Source organism: Leucopleurus acutus (genome assembly GCF_964270905.1).
Source record: "Leucopleurus acutus genome assembly, chromosome: 4".
Lineage (NCBI taxonomy): Eukaryota > Metazoa > Chordata > Mammalia > Artiodactyla > Delphinidae > Leucopleurus > Leucopleurus acutus.
This window is the reverse complement of record NC_139146.1, coordinates 31,596,627-31,617,566: the sequence shown is the minus strand read 5'-3', so window position 1 is coordinate 31,617,566 and position 20,940 is coordinate 31,596,627. Positions and strand designations below refer to the sequence as shown.

General features: G+C 43.1%; 1 protein-coding gene across 4 annotated transcripts in view; it reads right to left on the bottom strand.

The window, feature by feature from the left end:
* The window catches only part of LEF1 (lymphoid enhancer binding factor 1), a gene marked incomplete at both ends in the record, with an annotated part of 116,080 nt that overhangs the window by 24,453 nt on the left and 70,687 nt on the right, over positions 1 to 20,940 (bottom strand). For 2 of the 4 annotated variants that reach the window (XM_082838487.1, XM_082838488.1), the window contains 5 exons: positions 2,054 to 2,216; positions 3,250 to 3,372; positions 5,454 to 5,537; positions 7,162 to 7,252; positions 13,898 to 14,030. In XM_082838487.1, the coding sequence (XP_082694613.1) occupies positions 2,054 to 2,216; positions 3,250 to 3,372; positions 5,454 to 5,537; positions 7,162 to 7,252; positions 13,898 to 14,030 (594 nt within the window). The remainder of the gene's footprint in view (positions 1 to 2,053; positions 2,217 to 3,249; positions 3,373 to 5,453; positions 5,538 to 7,161; positions 7,253 to 13,897; positions 14,031 to 20,940) is intronic. The other 2 variants (XM_082838489.1, XM_082838490.1) reach the window with 1 other exon arrangement.

Below are 20,940 nucleotides of genomic sequence, written 5' to 3'. Positions count from 1 at the left end.
CATCTGCTATGATCTGGCTTTGGAAATCGTTGTAATTATTGTTATTAAGTGTTTAAGAATCCACAGGGAGATAGAGTACTGTACACAGGGCACCAGAAGAGCTATAATCTACCACTGCATCCCACCCCTGAAACCCTGGTGTCTTGCAGATTGGAAATTGCTGCATTTTTATGCTCTCCAACAGGAATCGATAATACAAGAACACCTGCTTTCCTCCATCTGCTTCCTCACGTGGACTGGTAATCTCCTAAATGTTTTCTGTTATGAATGCTGAAATGTATTAGGTTTGTAACAAACATGACAAAAATTATCAACAACAGCTAAAACATGATCTCTAGGTCTCACAAAGGTTGTCAAGACTCTCCTTCTCCTGAATGTTCATTTGCAAATCATGAATTTCTTGAGAGGTTGCAAAAACAAATACACAGGGTCATATTTTAAGAAGCTACCGGGACTTCCCTGGTGGCTCAGTGGTCAAGAATCCACCTGGCAACACAGGAGACACGGGTTCGATCCCAGATCCGGGAAGATCCTACGTGCCCCAGAGCAACTAAGCCCGTGCACCACAGCTAAAGAGCCTGCGCTCTAGAGCCCATGAGCCACAGCTACTGAGCCCTCGTGCCACAACTACGGAAGCCCAGGCGCCTAGAGCCCGTGCTCCGCAACAAGAGAAGCCACTGCAATGAGAAGCCCCGCGCACCGCAACGAAGAGTAGCCCCTGCTCGCCACAACTGGAGAAAGCCCGCACGCAGCCATGAAGACCCAACGCAGCCAAAAATAAATAAATGAAAAAAAAAAAGCTACCACACATATATGAAAAGCATCAACAAGTTAAGATGAAGCATTTCTAAAATTACAATGTAATTACAGAAAAATGCAATTTGAATTAGAAAAATTCAAATGTTCTCCACCACCCGTCAGATACCCAACTAAACCCATTTCAATCCTGAGAAAAGTACTGGGAAGGACTTGACTAGCCTCTGGGCTGGTGGCTGGACAAAGAAATCTAAGAGTGTCTGTCCTAGCTGTAAGTCCAGTTCCTGGTACATGACAGGTGCTCAGAAAAATATCTTCGCATGGGTGAAAGAAGCAACAACAAAAAGAGAGGCAGTCGAGAAACCTGGCCCATGTACACGTTAAGATTCAGAGAGCAATTTGCTAGAAAGACTTCTCAGGCCTGTGCCACTTCTTCCATTTAAAGCTTCGAGGTGGAACGATCTGCTTATGTCTTGCAAGGTGCAGCCGACCACATGTGCTTGACAGGGTTCACCCAGAAGCGTGGCTGGTCCCGCAGGCCTTTCTGTAGCCCCCTGGGTGGGCAAAGTGGTTTCCTGCTTCAGAGTGTGCACGCACACGCACGCAACGCACGCACACGAAGTCGCACGCAATGCACGCACACACGCACTCGCACACGCACGCAACGCACGCACACATGCAACGCACGCAACACACACACACACACACACACACACACACACACACACACACACACCCCTTCACCTCACCCCGTTCATCGCATGGCTAACCCCAGGCAGCTCTCAGGCCTCGACTACGTTCTCAGTGGGCCCTTCCCCAGCCACCCTGTGGTTCTTTCTCAGATCCTTGTTCTTCATACAATATTTATCACAATTTTAATTATATATATACTGGGCAATTATTCGTCTAATATCTGTATCCTGTCACAAAACTTCAAGCTCTACGAGGGCAAGCACTACCTCTATATTATTCAGCAATAATTATCTAATGCCTACCACAGTGCCTGGTACCTAAAAGACACTCAAGATATATTTGTTTAAAGAATGATAATAGGCCAAACAGTTATCATTTTCGGGAAGTTTTCTATGCGCCAGGTACCATCTCAGTTGCTTACAAGGCACTGTATCATTTACTCCTCCTAAAGGCTGTCGTGCTCTCTCTGTTACTCCCCGAATGGCGGTGGCTGGTGACTATACAATGATTCTATGACTACCTGGCATGTAAGTGCATTCGGGCAGATGTTACTGAAGAGGTTCCGTGGTTACCGTGAACATCTACAGACCAGCCCACTACTTACCCGTCTGCCTAGAATCTGGTTGATAGCGGCACTTTCCTTTAGGGTGCACTCCGCTACGACATTCGCTCTCATTTCTTTCATGTATAACATAAAGGCATTCAGAGGCTTCTTGATGTGGGGTCTCTTGGGCTCCTGCTCCTTCCTCTGTTCATGCTGAGGCTTCCTAAAGGGCGGGGGTGGGGAAGAGGTGAGCCCAGTAAGGAAGACACGGCAGGAGAGAAGCAGAGCATCTGCTTACACCACGAGTCCAGCTCAGGCTGGGACCACCCTCTGGGCTCCCTGTAAGCCCCCAGAACACCAGCAACTGAGAAGAGCGCCTCATCAGCTCCTTGTGGATAAGGATCCTTTGGTTTGAGGAAGTTTACCTATAGCTATAGAAGGGGTGAACACAACGTGGAAATGGGCTTGTGAAGATGTTCCATCTAAGCTTTTAGATGCTCCCTGGTCACCTCGGGAAAAGCTGAACATATGGTGCGGGGGGTCAGTCCTCCTCCAGAACTGAGCTTCTTAACTTTTATGGGGTCAACGGCCCCTCTGAGAAGCTAATGAAACCTTAGACTCTCTCCCGCAAACACACGCACCGCACGCTGGTTTTGCCCGTATTTGCAGGGGTTTTATGGACGATCACGTGCTCCCTGCCACCCCATCCATCCTCCCATCCCAGTACAAACCCTAGATTAAGAAACTCAATTACTAATCTCTTCGGACAATCTAGCCCTGCTGTAACAGCCTGGGATAACCCTGGCCCGACAGGAAATCCTGGGCTTGGTTTGCCCCTTTCCCTTGAATTCTGTGCTCTTGAAGCCTAGATGCAGGGTGACTGCCTTTCTAGAAGGAAATGCACTGAACCCTCCAATCTACTTCGCTCCTGTGCTCCTCAAGAATCGGAACCCAATTAAAGCCTTGGAGTAAATGGCTAAACCGCTCAAGTTACTCAGTCGCTATGCTCTGAAGATCACCCCCCTTTGGTGAGTTTCCCTGGATCTTTTGAGGTCTGTGCTCCTCTTCAATCTCAGACCCAGAACCAGAGCAGTGAGAATCAAGCTTTTGAGGACAGAGCTTCTGAGGCGGGGCTACACTGATTTCCGTAATAATAGACAGGGGGCAGATTCAACAACAGCGAAAGAGAAGAAACTGCGTGGTTTAAGTCCTTAGTACCATAAGGCACGCGCGGGTGAAGACAGGGGCACACTTACACGTGCATTAGGTCGCTGTCAGTGTGCGGGTGTTCCTGTTTGACCTGAGGCGTTACGATAGCTGGATGTGGGATGCCAGTTGTGTGGGGACCGGGAGGACCAGGAATCATATGATGAGAAAACCTAAAAGAAGGAAAGACAAGAAAACAAAATGTACCGCTGTAGCGAAAGCTAGACAGAATTTCCAAACAACCCACTGACTGCTATTGGCTGACAGTGAAAACACACCTTCACACGCAGAAGTATTAACTCTAAGTTAGAGCAGGCTGATGATTAATTTCTTTCTTTTCTGTATTCAGGTGGAAAATATTTATAATTACGTGCCACCCCACAGATTTTTTTTCAAGCTAATGGTACAATCTGGCATTTCTCCTGGGAGGGCTCTAGGCCATAGGATTTAAAAAAAAAGTGAGTCACTTTTCTTGCAAAGCAGTTTTCAGAGAAGAATTTCAAGAACAATTACTGGAAATATAACACTATATTAAGATTTAGCTTTTTAAATGATTAAAAAATCTAAAGACATCACATTTTAAATTCTCTGTCTACATTCCTAAGCAAACCTTCACATTAAGAGTCTTCTTCTCCTGTTGGCTTTTTTCCTAATACTAGGAGAGAACAATTGAGAAGACAGGGGACAGGAAGATTTGTTCAGTCCCCAATTTAATAAGGTCACCATCAACATCACCCCAAATAATTTTCTACACATAAAGAAAGTAGTGTTTGAGAGATCCGGCCTAATGGAAAACCGATAACAAAATTAAGGGGAAGGATTTAATTAAAGGGAAGGATACAGTTCTGCTTCAAGGTAAAAACTACATATGCTAAAATAAAGGCTTTTTCCCAGAGTATACTTGTAGAGCATTAAACAAGTCTTAAACTATCCAACTACCATCCAACACAAAGGAGGGAAACTGCCATGCAAGAAAAATAAAACAAATGAAGACAGTACTTTCAACAAGCTCTTTGGATAAATTTGGATACGCTTTAGAAATTTTTGTTTTTCAAGCTCTTTTAAAGTCAACAATTTAATTCAACAAAAACAACTTTCTCAGGTCTTTCCATCGCCGCCTGTACAGTTAATTCCTTCTTCTGGGAAGGAAAGAAGGGACTCTGCTTGGATATGTAATATTTCAGCAACAAGTTTTTAAAAATTAAGGAGGCATGGGAAAAATACAAACATTTGATCAAATCATAATGCTCTGCTAACTGTACCATTTGCAAAAATACATGATGCTGCTGGTTATTTGCCCGTGAGAAAATCCCGTCGTCACACAATTCTTACAATGTTAAAAAAAAGTGTACAGAGAGATTTGGGGGGAAGGATATTAATCTCATCCTCTCGCAATCAGCTAGATTTACAACCTACTGAAAAAATAACGTTTCTTAAAAAGCTGAAATTCGCCACAGAAAACTGCGAATTTCATACCGATGTAAAAAAGTAAGATTCACAACCAGTTACTAACCCGACAGTTTGACTTCTAGCATGTTAATGCTAGCTCCCTTGAAAAAGCCACATTGAACACGCAGATGACACACCACAAATGTGTGTGTACATCAAAGCACAGGGCACAGAAGCCATCCTTTCCAGAGGCAAAAGCATTACACACAGCGGTGTGGCACAGCAGACCTCACAGAGCTTCGCTTGCACCAACGTGTCCACACGGGGCCTGATTCACACACTAGGACACGCAGCCCCGTATCGCCTGACAGCCTGTGAGCACCGTCCCTTCTCTTCCGACGGCCTTGGTCCCGAAGGCTCTAGACTGGGCGTTTTCAAACACTGGCACGTGAAACTGATACAACTTTCCTCATAGAGAGCAAATTAGAAAACTCAGATCAAACCAGTCTCTATTCTCCCCCCCCCCCGACCCCACCCCCATCATATTTTGAATCGAACAAGCTCTTCTGATAATGTCCCCTCTGGGGACGTTTCCCGTCCCACAGTCAGGTGGCAGCGAAGTCTTCTGGAGGGAGACGCGGGTTCCCGGGGCGGCCGAGTCCATCCCCCTGGTGGGCGTGGCTGGCGCTGCTGGGGGAGGACCCTCCGGGACGCCTAGTGTGGGAGCCAGGCACCCTGCGCAGACAGACGCGCGGGCCGAGCCGTGCACCCGCCCGGCCAGGACCGAGAGGCAAGCAGAGGCGCGCGAGCTGCAAGCGCAGGAAGGGCAGCCTGTCCTGGAGCGCCCGGTTCCACCTCCACCTACCTGGACATGGAAGTGTCGACTGACAGGGAGGATGGGTAGGGTTGCCTGAAGCCTCCCGTGACGGGATATACAGGCTGACCTTGCCTGAGGTCACAGAAGAAAGGAACCCATCAATGACAAAGCATGACTTACCAACCAGAAGTAAGAGTTTCAGGAGGGGAGGAACTCAACCAGAATTTGGGGGGAGTGTTACCAGGGCATTGCTTCAGTCACCCGGCTCCTTCCCTTCCTGGACACCCTCCGCCCAACCAAAGCATCGTCTGCCTTGAAGGAAATCTCCCACCGCAGTCCGTGAACGACCTGTCATCTATCCCTTCCCCTCTCCCATCCCCACGAATGCTCTGAACAACAGGTAAACAATGTTTTTACTGAATATAACAGAACCTGAGAACGGTGAGATACTCCTTTTAGGTTAGTAGATTATCAGAATCTTTGAGCATTTCAGGGAAGGGAAGAAAGAAGGAAATAAAAGTTTATATTTATATAAAAATGAACAAAGTTTTTAAAACACTGCACTTCCCCCCCCCCCCTTATATATCCATGCTACAGGGAAGAAATAAAAGAGCGATTCATCGGAGTTATTTTCTCTCTCCTCTGAGAAGTCCATCTCTCCCTCTGCTTTTCCTACATCTCACACTTTGCATTTACACGGTCTTTATTTCCAGATGCCACTGATGCAACGCGGCCCAGGATTATTGCCCCTGAGTAGCTAAGTTCAGTGAGAATAATTGATGGAGCTTTGAAAATATCTGCATAATCAATTAAATTCAGACAGAGTTATTGACTGAGAGATTTAATGCAAAGAGAAGAGAGAAAGCTGGAATTTCCATGGCAGGATGAGCCTCCTTATGAAGAAGAGATCATCTAAGGATGTCAAGGTAGGGAAACTGGGGCCTTGACGTGGGAGCTGCGGGGACTGAGAGCCAGATGAAGAAAGGACAGAAAACATCTGCTGAAGTTGCCGCGCTCTGTCCATGGAGTGAGCGGTGGGGAGAGGAGAGGAAGGGAAGTGGGAACAGGGAAAGCCTCACGCTAACAATAAAATGACAAAAACAGGCTACATCACATGCAGTGATTCTTTCTTCCCTAAATACATTTCTTTTCCTTTACCTGTACAATTAAAACAATTTGAAAGGAATGTTACGGATTTTTCAGAAATAACAAAATAGAGAGCATTTGGATTCTGAAAAGAGAAGTCCAAACGTCAGTTTTTCACGCCTCTGAACTCCAACTGGTGCTTATTTTATTAAAATTCAAAAGATGCTTTTGCACTTGCATTTCTCCCTAGTTATCTGTCATTTATCTCACTTGCCCATTTATAAGCAAAGATCGATATTCAATACATCTAAGGTTATGTTTCAAAAATATAAGTTGTTCATAAAGAACTAGAGAAGAAAAATCCACGCTGAACACTTTGTACAGGCATAGCAAATGCCCAAAGCCACAAATTGAATCCATAAAACTATAAGCTTCAAAGCAAATGCTACAGAGCCATTTTCTACACATATTAGCAAACGAATTCAATCCATTTCAAAGTCTGTATGTTTTTTAATCTTTTAAATTGAAATGAAATAAAGTTAGCACCTTGCTTGTTGATGTGAAGTTTCTTCAATTCCAGTGTTATCATTCATAAAGCTAATTTCCATGAATGGGAAGTAGAAGAACACGTGTTCAAACGCCTGGCTAAATGTTGCAGGAAGGATCTTACCAGCCAAGAGGTGGGGTAATCTGTCCAACACCACCCGGAGACAGGGGATAGAAGGTAGGGATCTCGGGAGCTGGAGGATGTCTGGACATGCCTATTAAAAAGAACAACAGAGAGGTAGAGTTTTCAGATTCATAGGACATTCGACTTTAAGAGAAATAGAAACGCAAGCAAATGCGTGATGTCATTAATACTTAAGCTCTAGAATGAAACAGTATTTATTTTTCAGATCCATTTAACAGAAGTCAGTTTGTTAACTTTTCTCAAGATTTCAGCATCTGAGAAAACAGGCATTAAGGTGGTACATCTTGAGGAGCTCCTGAAAGAGTAAATATGCTGCTAGTAAAACAGGCATCAAAATAAGACTTTAAAATTATTTAGTTTGCCCTCATTATAATATCACTTCGGTCAGGAGAATGGTAGACAATTGTTTTTGTGTAGAACGGAAAATGACAGCCCTTCATAAGTAGAAGGCCTGCCATGGTGTTCAAGGATTAGGTAAATTGCTACTTTCAGATTTTCACTGGCTCCCTTACGGACACATAGATTTGGGAAATGTGATACCTCAGAGGATCAAAGATTAATTAGAAATCATCTTCAGCCCCATAATGGTCGTACTTGATATGATTCATTTGGTCTCTGCCACTTCAGCTCCAGCTAAGCTCTTCATCAAGTTGAGTCCTCTGGGCTCCAAGGTCAAGCTGTTCTGGATTAGTTGTATTCCACAGAAAATGAGAGTGCCACCAAATTGTTTCTTGAGCTCACACTCCCTGGAGCACACTGCCCTATAACTGTAAAAACCACCTGAAGGGGCTTCCCTGGTGGCGCAGCGGTTGAGAGTCCGCCTACCGGTGCAGGGGACACGGGTTCGTGCCCCGGTCCGGGAAGATCCCACATGCCGCGGAGCGGCTGGGCCCGTGAGCCATGGCCGCTGAGCCTGCGCGTCCGGAGCCTGTGCTCCGCGACGGGAGAGGCCACAACAGTGAGAGGCCCGCGTACCGCAATAAAAAAAAAAATTAAAAAAAAAAAAAACACCTGAAGATTGTACCTAATCCTAGTCCCAGATGACACCTCTTTGTTTATATCTTACCTTAGGTACAGAAAAGAAGGGCTAAGATGCACACATAAAAATGCAAAATAAAAACTTAGATTTAGATTTGGGGGAAAGTGCTTTGGAACAGAAAAGAGCCACATGAGTTTCTTTACATAGCTAATCTGGCTTTAAAAGGCCATTACCACGTGCAAACACACATTCCCAGGTTTAACACCCAGCATATGCATTCAGTGGCTGTAATTATTATTAGCCGGTATGCAAATTAGGTGAGTATACAGAAGATGCCCTTTAAGTATGCTGCTTTTTTTTTTTACTATTTAAAATGTTTATGAATTTCATTTGGATCTTAAAAGATACTGAAGGCCTTGAGCATATGGGAATGGCTTAAGAAGTGTCGCCTTCAAAGTGGATGTTAATTTGACTTTGAAGTTAGGACACACTCTTTCTCAACTCTCAGCGAAAGGTCTTTAATCTTTCTCTTAACAGAGAGTTTACAGGAGATCATCTGAGGTTTTACTGTTTTTAAAAGAATAGTCTAAAATCTCCTTTTTTGATCTCTTATCACTTTCAAATTTAATGAGTATTCTTTTAATTCCTTTATATCATCAATTCACCAGAAGCACTGCGTACAATGGGACCCAGGGCATTCTGCGGATCCACTCTCTCCCACTGAAGCAGAACCACTGGCAGCTGGTTTTTGGAAGCTGGAAGTTCACCTTAGCAGAGTTACCATCAAATCTCCCTTTTTTTTAAAGCGAGAAATACTGCTTCTTTTGGTCACAGCAGACCCCAAATTTCATACTCTGGGATTTTTTTTCTTGGGTCTGGGGAGGTAGGGGCAGCAGGGGTGCCTACAGTGGTGATTCTTGACAGATCAGAATCACAGGGAAGTTTCTCCAACTCGCTGCCTCCCTCACTCTGACACCCTGATACCTCTCCAAGCCTCAGGTTCTGCAGGAGGGCTGCTCCGTTTTGAAAAGAAAAACCAGGCCAACTCAGAAGAACTTGGAAAACTTTGCGGAAATTTGAACTTGAAAATCGTAATTAGAGATGGAATTGTCTGAATTGTCTCCTTTAATCCCTCTGTTGGGGAGGTGAAGTGACTGTTCAGGTACCTAAAAAATGCGATTTGTCCTGGGATCTTATCTCCGGGACGCAGAGAAGTAGCCTGCTTTCAATCACATGTCTCTAAGCAGACAAGCTTGAAAGCGTGCTCTCCACTCTAGTCCATGTTCTGAGTACACTGAGAAGGCTGAACTAGTGATTCTGTGTGGGAGTAACCTGACAGAACAAAAAATACAAACTAGCTGCATTTGGTTTCACGGCTTAAGAAGAAAGGAGGGAACTACCATTTACTTAGCACCTGCTACATGCTAGTTCCTATGCTGGGTATTTAATTTGACTCTTCCTATTAAAATTCTACTCATATTTCAGATACCTCTCTCTCATGGAACATTCTCTAACTTTTATTGAGAAATCTTTCTTCTTTGAATGTACAACATTTCATTTGTACTTTTAACATGGTACTTAAGATAGTCTTCACTTTGCTTTATAGTGAGGTTGTACAAATGATTTCCTGCCTGAGCCTCGCACACTGCTTGGAAAAAAAGAGACCGTGTTTTCCCCATCTGTGCATCCAACTATGGCTGTCTCCGGACGAGGCTCTGAATATACTTCTGAGCGACTAAACAAATGAGCAGGTGAAATAAATGGACCCATTCCCCATGCTGGGTCAGTACGATAACCGTTCTGCACGTACATACATGATGTGGCTTAGGTCATTACATGAGTAGAAGAAAGTGGATCTGTGTTTTCTAAATAGCTTATTGTTGTTTTAAGATCCCGTTTCCAAAGATTCCTAGAAGTGTGTGCCTCTCTACCAACTCCTGTGCTACTTTAGACACATTTCACATCAGTCATTTAATGAGTATTTATTGAACACTTAACTATATTCTGGAGGCTCTATGCAGTATATCCTTAAAAATTTTTAAACTTTTATAAATAACTTCTATAAACACAGCTAAAATGATTCTGGTGTCAGACTGCATGGATACAGTCATTCTGCCACTCACTAGCTATATGGTCTTGAGGAAGTTATTTAATTATTATTCTGTAAAATCAGAATGAAAATGAAATAAGTGTTGTTGTGAGGAATAAATGCATTCGTATGTAATACTGAGAAGTGCTTGGTATACAGTATAAGCACTATGCTGAGTGTGTGTTGTTATTTATAAGGATACAAAGCATATAAACAGGTACATAAACCCAGTATTTCTTAAAAGCTCTTTCAACATTTTTATCAGACACAATGAGTGGAACAAAATGATGGGTATCAGCTTCCCTTGCTTTTCCTACAACTAACTACACCTACACACCTGCACCCCGCACCCTATCCCAAAACACATACTGAGGGAAACGTAAAACCTAATACGCTTCCTAATAGGAAATTAACCTCAAGTTATTTTCCTACAAATGAGAATGGGTTCTGCTGACAAGCAGTTTATATTTATCGGATAATTCCATCTAGGGTTAGAGTATGAACACGATATTCTGTTTTTTGGATTTGGGGGGGATAAAGCTAGCCAGCTTCCCAAGGAACTTTGAAATCAGCAACTCAGCACCACCATGTTATAACCAGCTGTATGTGATATACCAAAAGGCAGGCAGAAGGAGAGAAAAGAGAGTAAATGCAAGAGATCCAGTAAGACTTAGACTTTTTTTCCCCTTATACTTATTTTTTGGTGATCAATGTACCCAAATATAATGATATGAACTCAAAATCATGTAAATTAGTACTTTTTAAAAAATTAGTTCTTTTTAAACCAAGGTTTTATATCCCCCTAACTACACGGTGATGAGGTACATGAAGTCCACGACAAAAAAAGTAATTAAAAACAGGATTTTTATATTAAAACAAATGTAGACTGTGTATGGAGTAGAATGCAAAAATCACACGAATTTTTAGGACAAAATACTTCAAAGAAACTGCAAGCAGACAATTTCTGTTCATGCCCACTAGTCCCTTCTCTAGTTCTAAAAAGTTTGTTTAAAAAAAAAAAAAGTTTGAGGAGTAATGATATAAAGTACAATTAGCAAGGTAGGGTAGCTGTAAGATATGGAAACAGAAGAGAAAGTGTAATTGTAATTGGTAGCTAGTCAGAAAATTGTCTGTTTCAAAAAACTGAACTCTCCTAGGGACTTCCCTTGTGGTCCAGTGGGTAAGACTCCGCGCTGCCAATGCAGGGGGCCCAGGTTCCATCCCTGGTTGGGGAACTAGATCCCGCACGCATCCCACAACTAAAGCCTGGCGCAGCCTAAATAAATAAATATTTTTATAAACCAAAACAAAACAAAAAATTGAACTCTCCTAGAATTCCTGAAAGAACAACTTCTGAACCATCATGTGTTACTCCTTTAAAAATTTTTATAATGTTATTCTTTTAAACAAGTCCGTTTCAAAGTGGTCAGAACAGGGACTGGGATATAGTAAGTACTATGTAATTGTTAAGTAGATAAACGGTTTAAAACTAAATAAAACATGCTGTTGGATTATTTTTGCTAATAGCTTGTTCGGGGCTTTTATATCTATCTTTAACTGTCACCCGCATCTTTACGGTCCTCAGAGGCCAAGGTCATATTGGTCATATGGTCCCCCTTGGCCACGGCCAAGGTCATATTGGTCATATGGTCCCCCTTGGCCACGGCCAAGGTCATATTGGTCATATGGTCCCCCTTGGCCACGGCCAAGGTCATATTGGTCATATGGTCCCCCTTGGCCACGGCCAAGGTCATATTCTTGAGCTTCCCTCTCAAACTCAGCCTTCTTCCTAAGATGCCTATTTTAATTCCCTTTCTCAGTACATATTCACAGACCTGTCTCTGGTGTTTCTTATTCTTTGGAGGTCCTTGACAAAAGGAAATAGAGGAGAGGAAGGACTGGAAATGAGGAATAAAACAGAGACAAACCCAGAAACATCGGCCTTGATGATTTCTGCCTTCTCTAAGTAAAGGTACCTGGGCTCCACTCAAGCGAAGTCCAACGGTAACTAAGTCCTCAAACAGTCGTCTTTTTAATAAAGGTGGGAAATGAACATGATACATGTTTAACCTAGAAGTGTTCACAGCAGTGGGAAAAACACCCAGCCTCTGAACTCCACTTTTTTTTTTACATACTTACTATATTTTGTTGTTCACTATCGATCAAAGATAGGCCTGGACAAACGGGTGAAGTGCTGGAGGTGGCACATTTGACCCCTATATACATCCTCTGCCTTCATGTGGTTTAACAGGACCCTTTATTTTGAATGTCTAAAGAGCCCGTTGAGGTCCAAGTATGTATGTACGTGGGAAGAATAAGGGCTATGCTGTGAACAAACTCCCCCTCAAAGTCTGCTCTAAGCTGACATGACCAGAAGGCTTGGGGAACCCGAGCTTTGTGTCTGACAACGAACCCACACACACACCCATCAGGTTAGAAAACAGGTGTCTTGATTTTTCAGACCGCTTATGATGTGTGTTTCTCTGTAAATGATACAGAAGGAGAACTTGGTAATAATGTAGAGAAGCAAAATAAGACTCATGTTGCTTTGACTTTAGACAGAGATGGTTTTGTATTTTAATTATATTTATATCTAAATTGGTGCTGGGAAACAACAAAGAGAGGAGAAAACACAACAGGGATATAAAGACCAAAAGAAATCACAAAAGGCTCAAAAAGGTAACATTTGAGGAAAAAACAATCTCCCACTTTGTCCCTTTTCTACCTTTTTTTTTTTTTAACACTATCATCAACACCTAGTACATGCTAAAATAAACAAATACGGCAGGAGGCACTGAGGACTGAATTTGTAATATATTTTCACAACATATTGGTTTACACTGTGATCATAGATCATCAGAGCTGTCACTTTGAAATGACCCTTCAATATTTTTGTTCTGTTTTCTTTTTTTTAATCCTGAAAAAAAAAAGAAGCCAACAACAAATTCTTGTATGCTTATTAGATGTGGCACATATATACAATGGAATATTACTCAGCCATAAAAAGAAACGAAATTGAGCTATTTGTAATGAGGTGGATAGACCTAGAGTCTGTCATACAGAGTGAAGTAAGTCAGAAAGAGAAAGACAAATACCGTATGCTAACACATATATATGGAATTTAAGAAAAAAAAATGTCATGAAGGACCTAGGGGTAAGACAGGAATAAAGACACAGACCTACTAGAGAATGGACTTGAGGATATGGGGAGGGGGAAGGGTGAGCTGTGTCAAAGCGAGAGAGAGGCATGGACATATATACACTACCAAACGTAAGGTAGATAGCTAGTGGGAAGCAGCCGCATAGCACAGGGAGATCAGCTCGGTGCTTTGTGACCGCCTGGAGGGGTGGGATAGGGAGGGTGGGAGGGAGGGAGACGCAAGAGGGAGGAGATATGGGGATATATGTATAACTGATTCACTTTGTTATAAAGCAGAAACTAACACACCATTGTAAAGCAATTATACTCCAATAAAGATGAAAAAAAAAAGAAGAAATTGCTATCAAATAAATTCCACTCATCTCCTACAAATGTATTATGACCCACCCAGTGACATGTGCGGAGGCACTTGTGAGGTCAGTCAGACTGATGAGATGAGGCTCCCTGCTTATCCAACGCGGCCTGGGGAGGGAGGCAGGGCTCTCACCTTGTTTGGAGCTGACATCCGACGGGATGTGTGACGGGTGTGATCCTGGAGAAAAGTGCTCGTCGCTGTAAGTGATGAGGGGGGTGAGAGGATGGACTGCGTGGGATGGCTGCACCACGGGCACTTTATTTGACTGCAAAGTAACCACAAGGACAGCCGTTAATATGGACGCCCAGCTCCTGTCTCCTCTCCCTGCAGAAGTCACACAGCAGCAGTCACTGGGCACCAGCACAACCCGAGAATCCTCTCCAGACCTGGACGACTGAATCATCTGCTCTACTCACTTAGATCTCCAGGATTTTCTCATGTTCGGTACTCAAGTACATGAATATCCCACCGAGAAACAACCAGTTATTTAACCAAGGCCCCTTTGGAGATTTAGGTTGGTCACTATTATTCCATATGACGTAAGTTCTAAACGTACACATTTACACTCCCCTTTTGGATTATCTCCTCAGGTTAAAGTCAGCAAAGAGCTACTGGAGCAAAAGTTGTGAATGTTTTATAAACTCTTTATTCATTATATATGTTCGGCATAAAAAAGGCACTCAATAAATACTGTTCAAAGAATACATAAATGAATAAATATTGTCAACTTGAAGGGCAACTTTTAAAACAACCCAGTATATATAAATCTGCTGTATTGGTATCACCTTAGTTTATAAAATTCGTCATTCTAGAGTTGTACATCTTTAAGAACCACAGTATACCATACAGTTTTATAGTTTTGTCAATCAAGCATGACCATCATTCATTATGCTTTAGAGCTGCTCAGTTCATCTTCAGGTTCTTTAGTTTCTAGAAGCCTTGATTGATAAGAGCGAGTTCCCAATCTTGAGCTTAACTGCATAACGTGAATATGGCTTGTCAGAACACTCTAACTTGTTAGCATTTATATTTTAACATATTTTATATGTCTTATATGTGTTTAAAAGTAAACTTTATTATTTAATTTGGAATTCTAAAACAGTAACCCGTTTCAGAGGTTCAGGTTATTTATCTGGACCTCATCAATTTGAAATCTGGAATTCTTTTGTTTGGCTAAAGTTGACCCCGCCCCCCACCCCGCCCCCAAGAAAGTGCCTACAAAGCAAATCAGTAATATAAACAAGATTCAGGCAGTTTAACCTAATCAGGGGATTGTTTTAAAAGGAACTCTACCCACCCCCCCACAAGAGAGTAAACTCAACACAATTATATACATGCAAAATACGTTCCTGATTTTAAATTCATCTCCTAGTTAAAGCAGTCTCGGGAAGATCTCTATTTAGAAACACTACCGTAACAAGTAACTTGTGAATTTAAGAGGAATAGACTATAATGAATTGTGACTATTCTATCATTCACTAGTTCAGACATGCCTTCACCACAGCCAGTTTGAAATAGTGAGACTGTTACTGTAATACAGACTAAAATGCACACGAAATCACTTTCTCCGGAAACAAATATCTGTTTAAAACAAATATTTAAAAACTGTAAGTGCCTGAAAACTGCACAGTGTAAACTGCTTAAAATGTAGGGACATATCTGAACGGCTGAGGGCCCATAACACACTTGTGTGTGGTGGCTGCACCTATGATGTACTCTGATTATTTCATGTTTTTTTTTTACAAATTAGGTATAAACGGTACGTGGCTCCAACAGGAAAAACCATCCTCTCAGGAAAATTAGGAATAATCATACTAGTAACACTTAATTCTCTTTACAGTTAGTAATTCTCTACACCCTATCATTACAACCTGCGCCCAAAAGAAACTTACGAAAAAAAAAAAGCAAGGGGAAAAAAAAAAATCACACTTTTTTAGACAATAACATAATATCCATACTAGACTTTCCCCTATTTTATAATTATCAGCTTCCCTCTAATGGCAGAACTTGCGTAGCTCATATAGCCCTTGGCATTTATTAAATAGAGCACCATTATCAAAGCCACATGCCTTTTCTCCCTACACTTCTGCACAGACATCTATGCACATAAATGTGTAAAAGGTTAAAAAAAATCTTTCAATGCTTTTCAAGGGTTAGTGATGCAGTTTGTCAAATACACAGAATGAGCTTCTTAAATATTTAGAATGCCAGAGGAAGTGGGAGGTGGGTGGGTGTGACAATATTATTATTATAAACCCTTTTAAAGACAGCAAAAATCGCAACACCCAAATGCTAAAATGAATATATTTCAACTATAGTTTAGAATAACTGCTTTGAGTTTCATTTTTCAGAAGTTTCATAGGAAGCATAATCGCCAAACAATCTACTTAGATATTTTCTTGGGGTAGTTAAAAAAGCACTGCAGAAATCTTCTGGGGAAAAAAAAAATATGTATTTATTTTACATGCCTTTCTCATTTCCAGAGCACCACCTTAAGGGACCTGCATTAGCAGGCAGCATCTTCTTGACGTCTGACCTATCCCTCCAGCCATATAGCTCAGAATCCGGTGCCATGAATTTTTGTTAAATTATGCTATCCTTGCTCTCCTCTTAATTTTACGGCTTTCAAGGCAGATTTGCTTTCCTGTGGGAAGGAGATAAGAAGCTGAGGATTTTCATTTAAGCTCTGGCCTTGTCTTATATTTTGCAAGATGGATAGCGGAAGCAGTACTAGTAGGTGTGCTAAAGCCAACAAGGATTATGTCTATTTTTGTGGCCAAATAATAAAAGCAATATGAAATCTCAATAACATGAGCGAGCCCAGTTCTAGGGTTTATATCTTGCCTCCTGCTGATCACCTCTGCTACGTATACAAAAGGGTCCAACCGACACCACGGAGGCTCGGCACGTCGCCCTCACAGTCAAGTGTCCTCAGCCCTGAACAGTGGGTTTCCTCTGACATCAGGAGCTGCTGATGCTACACGCACACACAAGGCGAGAAGCCACGCACTGCGACTTTGTGTTAAGTTTTAAGACAGACAATATAACCATTCTTTTTTATCGCCCACCTTAGGGTTTTTTCTCTTTTTTTTTGAACTTTTTATTTTATATTGGAGTACAGTTGATTAACAGTGTTGTGTTGGTTTCAGGTGTACAGCCAAGTGATTCAGTTACACATATATACATGTATCTATTCTTTTTCAAATTCTTTTCCCACTTAGGTTGTTACATAATATTGAGCAGAGTTCCCTGTGCTCTACAGTAGGTCCTTGTTGGTTATCTCTTTTAAATACAGCCGTGTGTGCATGTCAGTCCCAAACTCCCAACATAACCATTCTTAATTCTAGTCTTCTCATCTCCAAATAACAATGTGCTGTATATTGGGGAGGGGAGCGTGTGAGGAGAGAAATAACTAATCGACGACTTAGCTTCTATAGACAAACTTACGTAACTACATTATAATGCCTAGTTACAGGTATACATGCGGGCACATGTGTATATTCATTAAGCACCTAAAATGTGCCAAGCACTGTTCTAGTGCGGATGGCCAATACAGACAAGGTCCCTGTTCTCACGCAGCTTCCTTCCTAGGGGCCTGGAAAATGGGGATGCGAGTATTGGAGACTAAATAAATAAATAAATAAATGTGTAAAAAACAAAACAAAAACCCCAAGCAAAATCTGAAAAGACGACATCAAGTGCTATGAAGAAGAGGAACCAGGTGATAGAAGAGACAGTGTATATCTCATCATATGCCTTCGTATCACATTAAAGCTGTAAGAAACCGGAAGTTCATTTAGTCCAAGATCCTTATTTTCTAAGACAGGAAGCTGAAAAACAGAGGTCACCAGGGAATGGGTGATCAAGCCATGACTACTGTCAACACTTACAGTAAGACAGCCTTACTCACTACACAACTCCAGTTAACACAGGGCCACTGTGAAGAAAATGGGAATGGAGACCCCCAGGCGCACTTAAGAGAGTGGAACCAAGCAGTAGAGAAATTACCATCTTTCTGGCTCCTACTCTGTGCTGGGAACTGTGCACCTAGTACTGTACCTAATGGGACCCCAGTCCCCTGACTCCTCCTCTGGTGCTTTTCCCAGCATACAGCTCCCTGTAAGGGAGGGAGGAAGGGCAAAAATCATTTCGATTCTTTTTCATTCACAGCTACAGTCAGGTAAGTCTTAGCTTCCAGAGGAGAGCCACCAGGTACTCCCAACGTGTGTCCTTTCCTTGATCATCTCAGGAAAACAGCATGCACAATTATCCACCTTTACAAGACACCTGGCAGCCTTAAGTCGTCCCAAATTCTCCACGCCTGCTCAGAGAGAGGTTCGGTAACTTGTCTACACTCATACGGCAGCAGGTGGCTGAGCCCGGCCACAGACCTTCATCTTCTGATTCCAGCTCTGCATCTCAGGCAGGTGATCAGTCAGGTGAGCAAAGGAAAAAGATGGAAAGAGCAGGTACTGGAAAAGGGGTAGAAGATATCAAGGGTGGATTCGAGAACACAGCTCTCCTGCCTGCACTCAGCACCCATAAGTGGCCATTCAGGAGGAATCCCGCAATCTTTTCCCAAACTCGAAAAACCACCATCAGGCCACCCTACCCGCGAAGCACATAATGATTACAGTAACTAACACTTAGCCAAGTACTTCCTAGGTACTAAGCACTTTATAAGTATCTTTGAGGCAGATACTATCATTATCCTCCTTTTCCAGAAGGGGAGGCTGAGGCACAGAGAAGGTAAGTAACTTTCCTGAGGACCCAGAGCTAGTAAGTGGCAGAGCCAGGTTCAAATGCAGGAAGTCTGGCTCTAGAGGCCACGTTCATTACCAGTAGACCATGCGGCCTCCCTGAAGAGCCCAGCTCATAAAATCCTGGACACCGAGTTGACCATCTGGGCCGTAGCTGACAGTACGTGACATCCATGAAATGCCTGTGTGGTCTCTGTACCCTGCACAGGAATCACATCAGACAAAGAGGCACCTTAGTAGAAGTGGTTAGAGCTGGAGACTCAACAGCCACCTTTCTCTCCAGGACTGGAAAACATTCCAAGGAAGCTAGCTTGGCTGCCACCCAGGCTGGTCCCTGCACGTAAGGACTTCTTTGGCATCACGGCCAAGAAGACCCACACCTCCTGCGGACACGAAGTGGGTACCACTTAGGGACCCGGAGAGTCAGCCCCAAAGCAGCATTCCCAGAAACGACCCACTCACCGCTGGCAATAACTCGCGCTGTCGTGAATGTCGTCAGCCTCTGAGGATGTGGTCTGGGAAGGACTAAAACGTGGTTCAGCTCCCTCCTGGCTAAGGCCGTGGGCCTGCTGGTAAGTGGAGTAACTGGGGGGGGGGGAACCTGCCGGCCTGCTGGCTAGTCCCCGCTGTGCACATCTCCACACCTCCACTAAACCCACAGTGCAGGATCTGGCTGTGCATAAAGGTCCTGAGTTCCATTCCAACTGGCTGTGCATTTCATCAACAGTCCTCCCGGTAATGGCCGAATCCACGGGAATCTTGACACTCCACCAACTTACCGAGATGAGGAATTTCATCTGGCCTAAATCGTTACAGTGGCATTTTACTTTTTATTAAACTCTTAGTAAGTCTGGTGTTCGTGAAGTAGAAGCCGCGTAATTTCGTATCGTGCCTTCCCGTCCTCTTCTGAGAATCTGAGCTTCTCAAGCCTTCCCACAAAGAGCAGCAGATTTCATTTGCCCAAAAAGGATACAGTGACTCTTGCATTCGCTAGAACTCAAAAGTAACACTTGGTACTGGAAATCTTTCCTAAGAGCCACCAAAGCTAAACACCTGATTCCGATCTGATGCGGCTGTCAGATCTCAGATGACTACCGGCTGAGACGCAGCAGCTCTTTTCAGATAATGATGAGGTCCCAGACTTTGCAGACTTCCCAAGCAGGAACTGATAAAACTTCTAAGGTTCGCAAAGGACAAGTATTCCACGAGCCCAACTCTGGAGGCAAAGGGATGGTCTCTACTGGACACCTGGAATATCTTCCCTAAGAGAGGAAGGAACATGTTGTAGGGAAAGGAATTAATATGCACTGGACACCCAGTAAGTGCCCTCATTACGGCCATGCCTTTATATCTCTGGCTGGCACTCATGCACAGAGGTGGGCGGTATCATCTCTATATTTATAGATGAGAAGGCTGAGTCCTTTTGGACACAGCTAAGTAATAATCAGAGGAGAGAGAACTTGTGCTGGCACAACTGGGCACCCACGTCCCTGACTGTCCTGCCCCACATTGCCCACTACTCAGCTCCTCTCTCCACTGCTGCTCCAAACCACCCTGCCGGCTGAGCATGGCCTGCCCGGGGCTCAATTGTAATGAAGGGTCTGGACAGAACAACGGGCCACTTGCAAAAGACTGATGTCACCAGTGGGACTCCAAACAGACTGATGGAATTGCTGATAAAATGAAAAGGTGTGAAGCGCCCTCCGTGTTCCCACTTCTCTATAAGGTGATGATTTCTATAGGTTTCCTCATTGAAACCTAAAGTCACCCCTAAGTTAGGTGTTACAGTTTACGTTAACACAGAGAAGAAAGCCAAGGTTCTGAGAGGGTAAGCAGTTTATACAAGATCACACAGGATGTTAAGCGGCAGAGACAGGATTTGGACCCAAGTTAGAGACTCTGAAGTCCACAGCTTGTATCCCAAGGAACCAAAACCAGACAGTGCCAGCATCCTCTGGTTGCCAAGTGGATGAGATGAGTAATAATACAGTTTAATATTCGAGTACGTGGGAACTGGAGGCAGAGCGTTCAAACATTCAAATACCAGTTAGCTGCTATGCTTAGGTAACTCACTTAATTTTTCAGAATCTCGGTTTTCCCATATGTAAAATGGGTAGACTAATACCTCACAGGATGAAGGTGAGGATTAATGAACAATGCAAATAAAATATCTATCAAGTCCTGGCATACAATATATGCTCAATAAATATCTGTGGAATGGATAAAGGGAAGAGGAAAGGGAAAAGAGGGCCAATAAATGAATTACTCTGCTCCCCAAAGTTCAAATCACTCATCCCTAAGACACAGTACATTTTAGAATTTAGAACTGTGCTTTCTTTCAGATGAATTGCCCGCCAACTCTCCCTTCTGCAACTGGTTTAACAGGAAGACAACTGCATTCTCCTACCTGCTTTC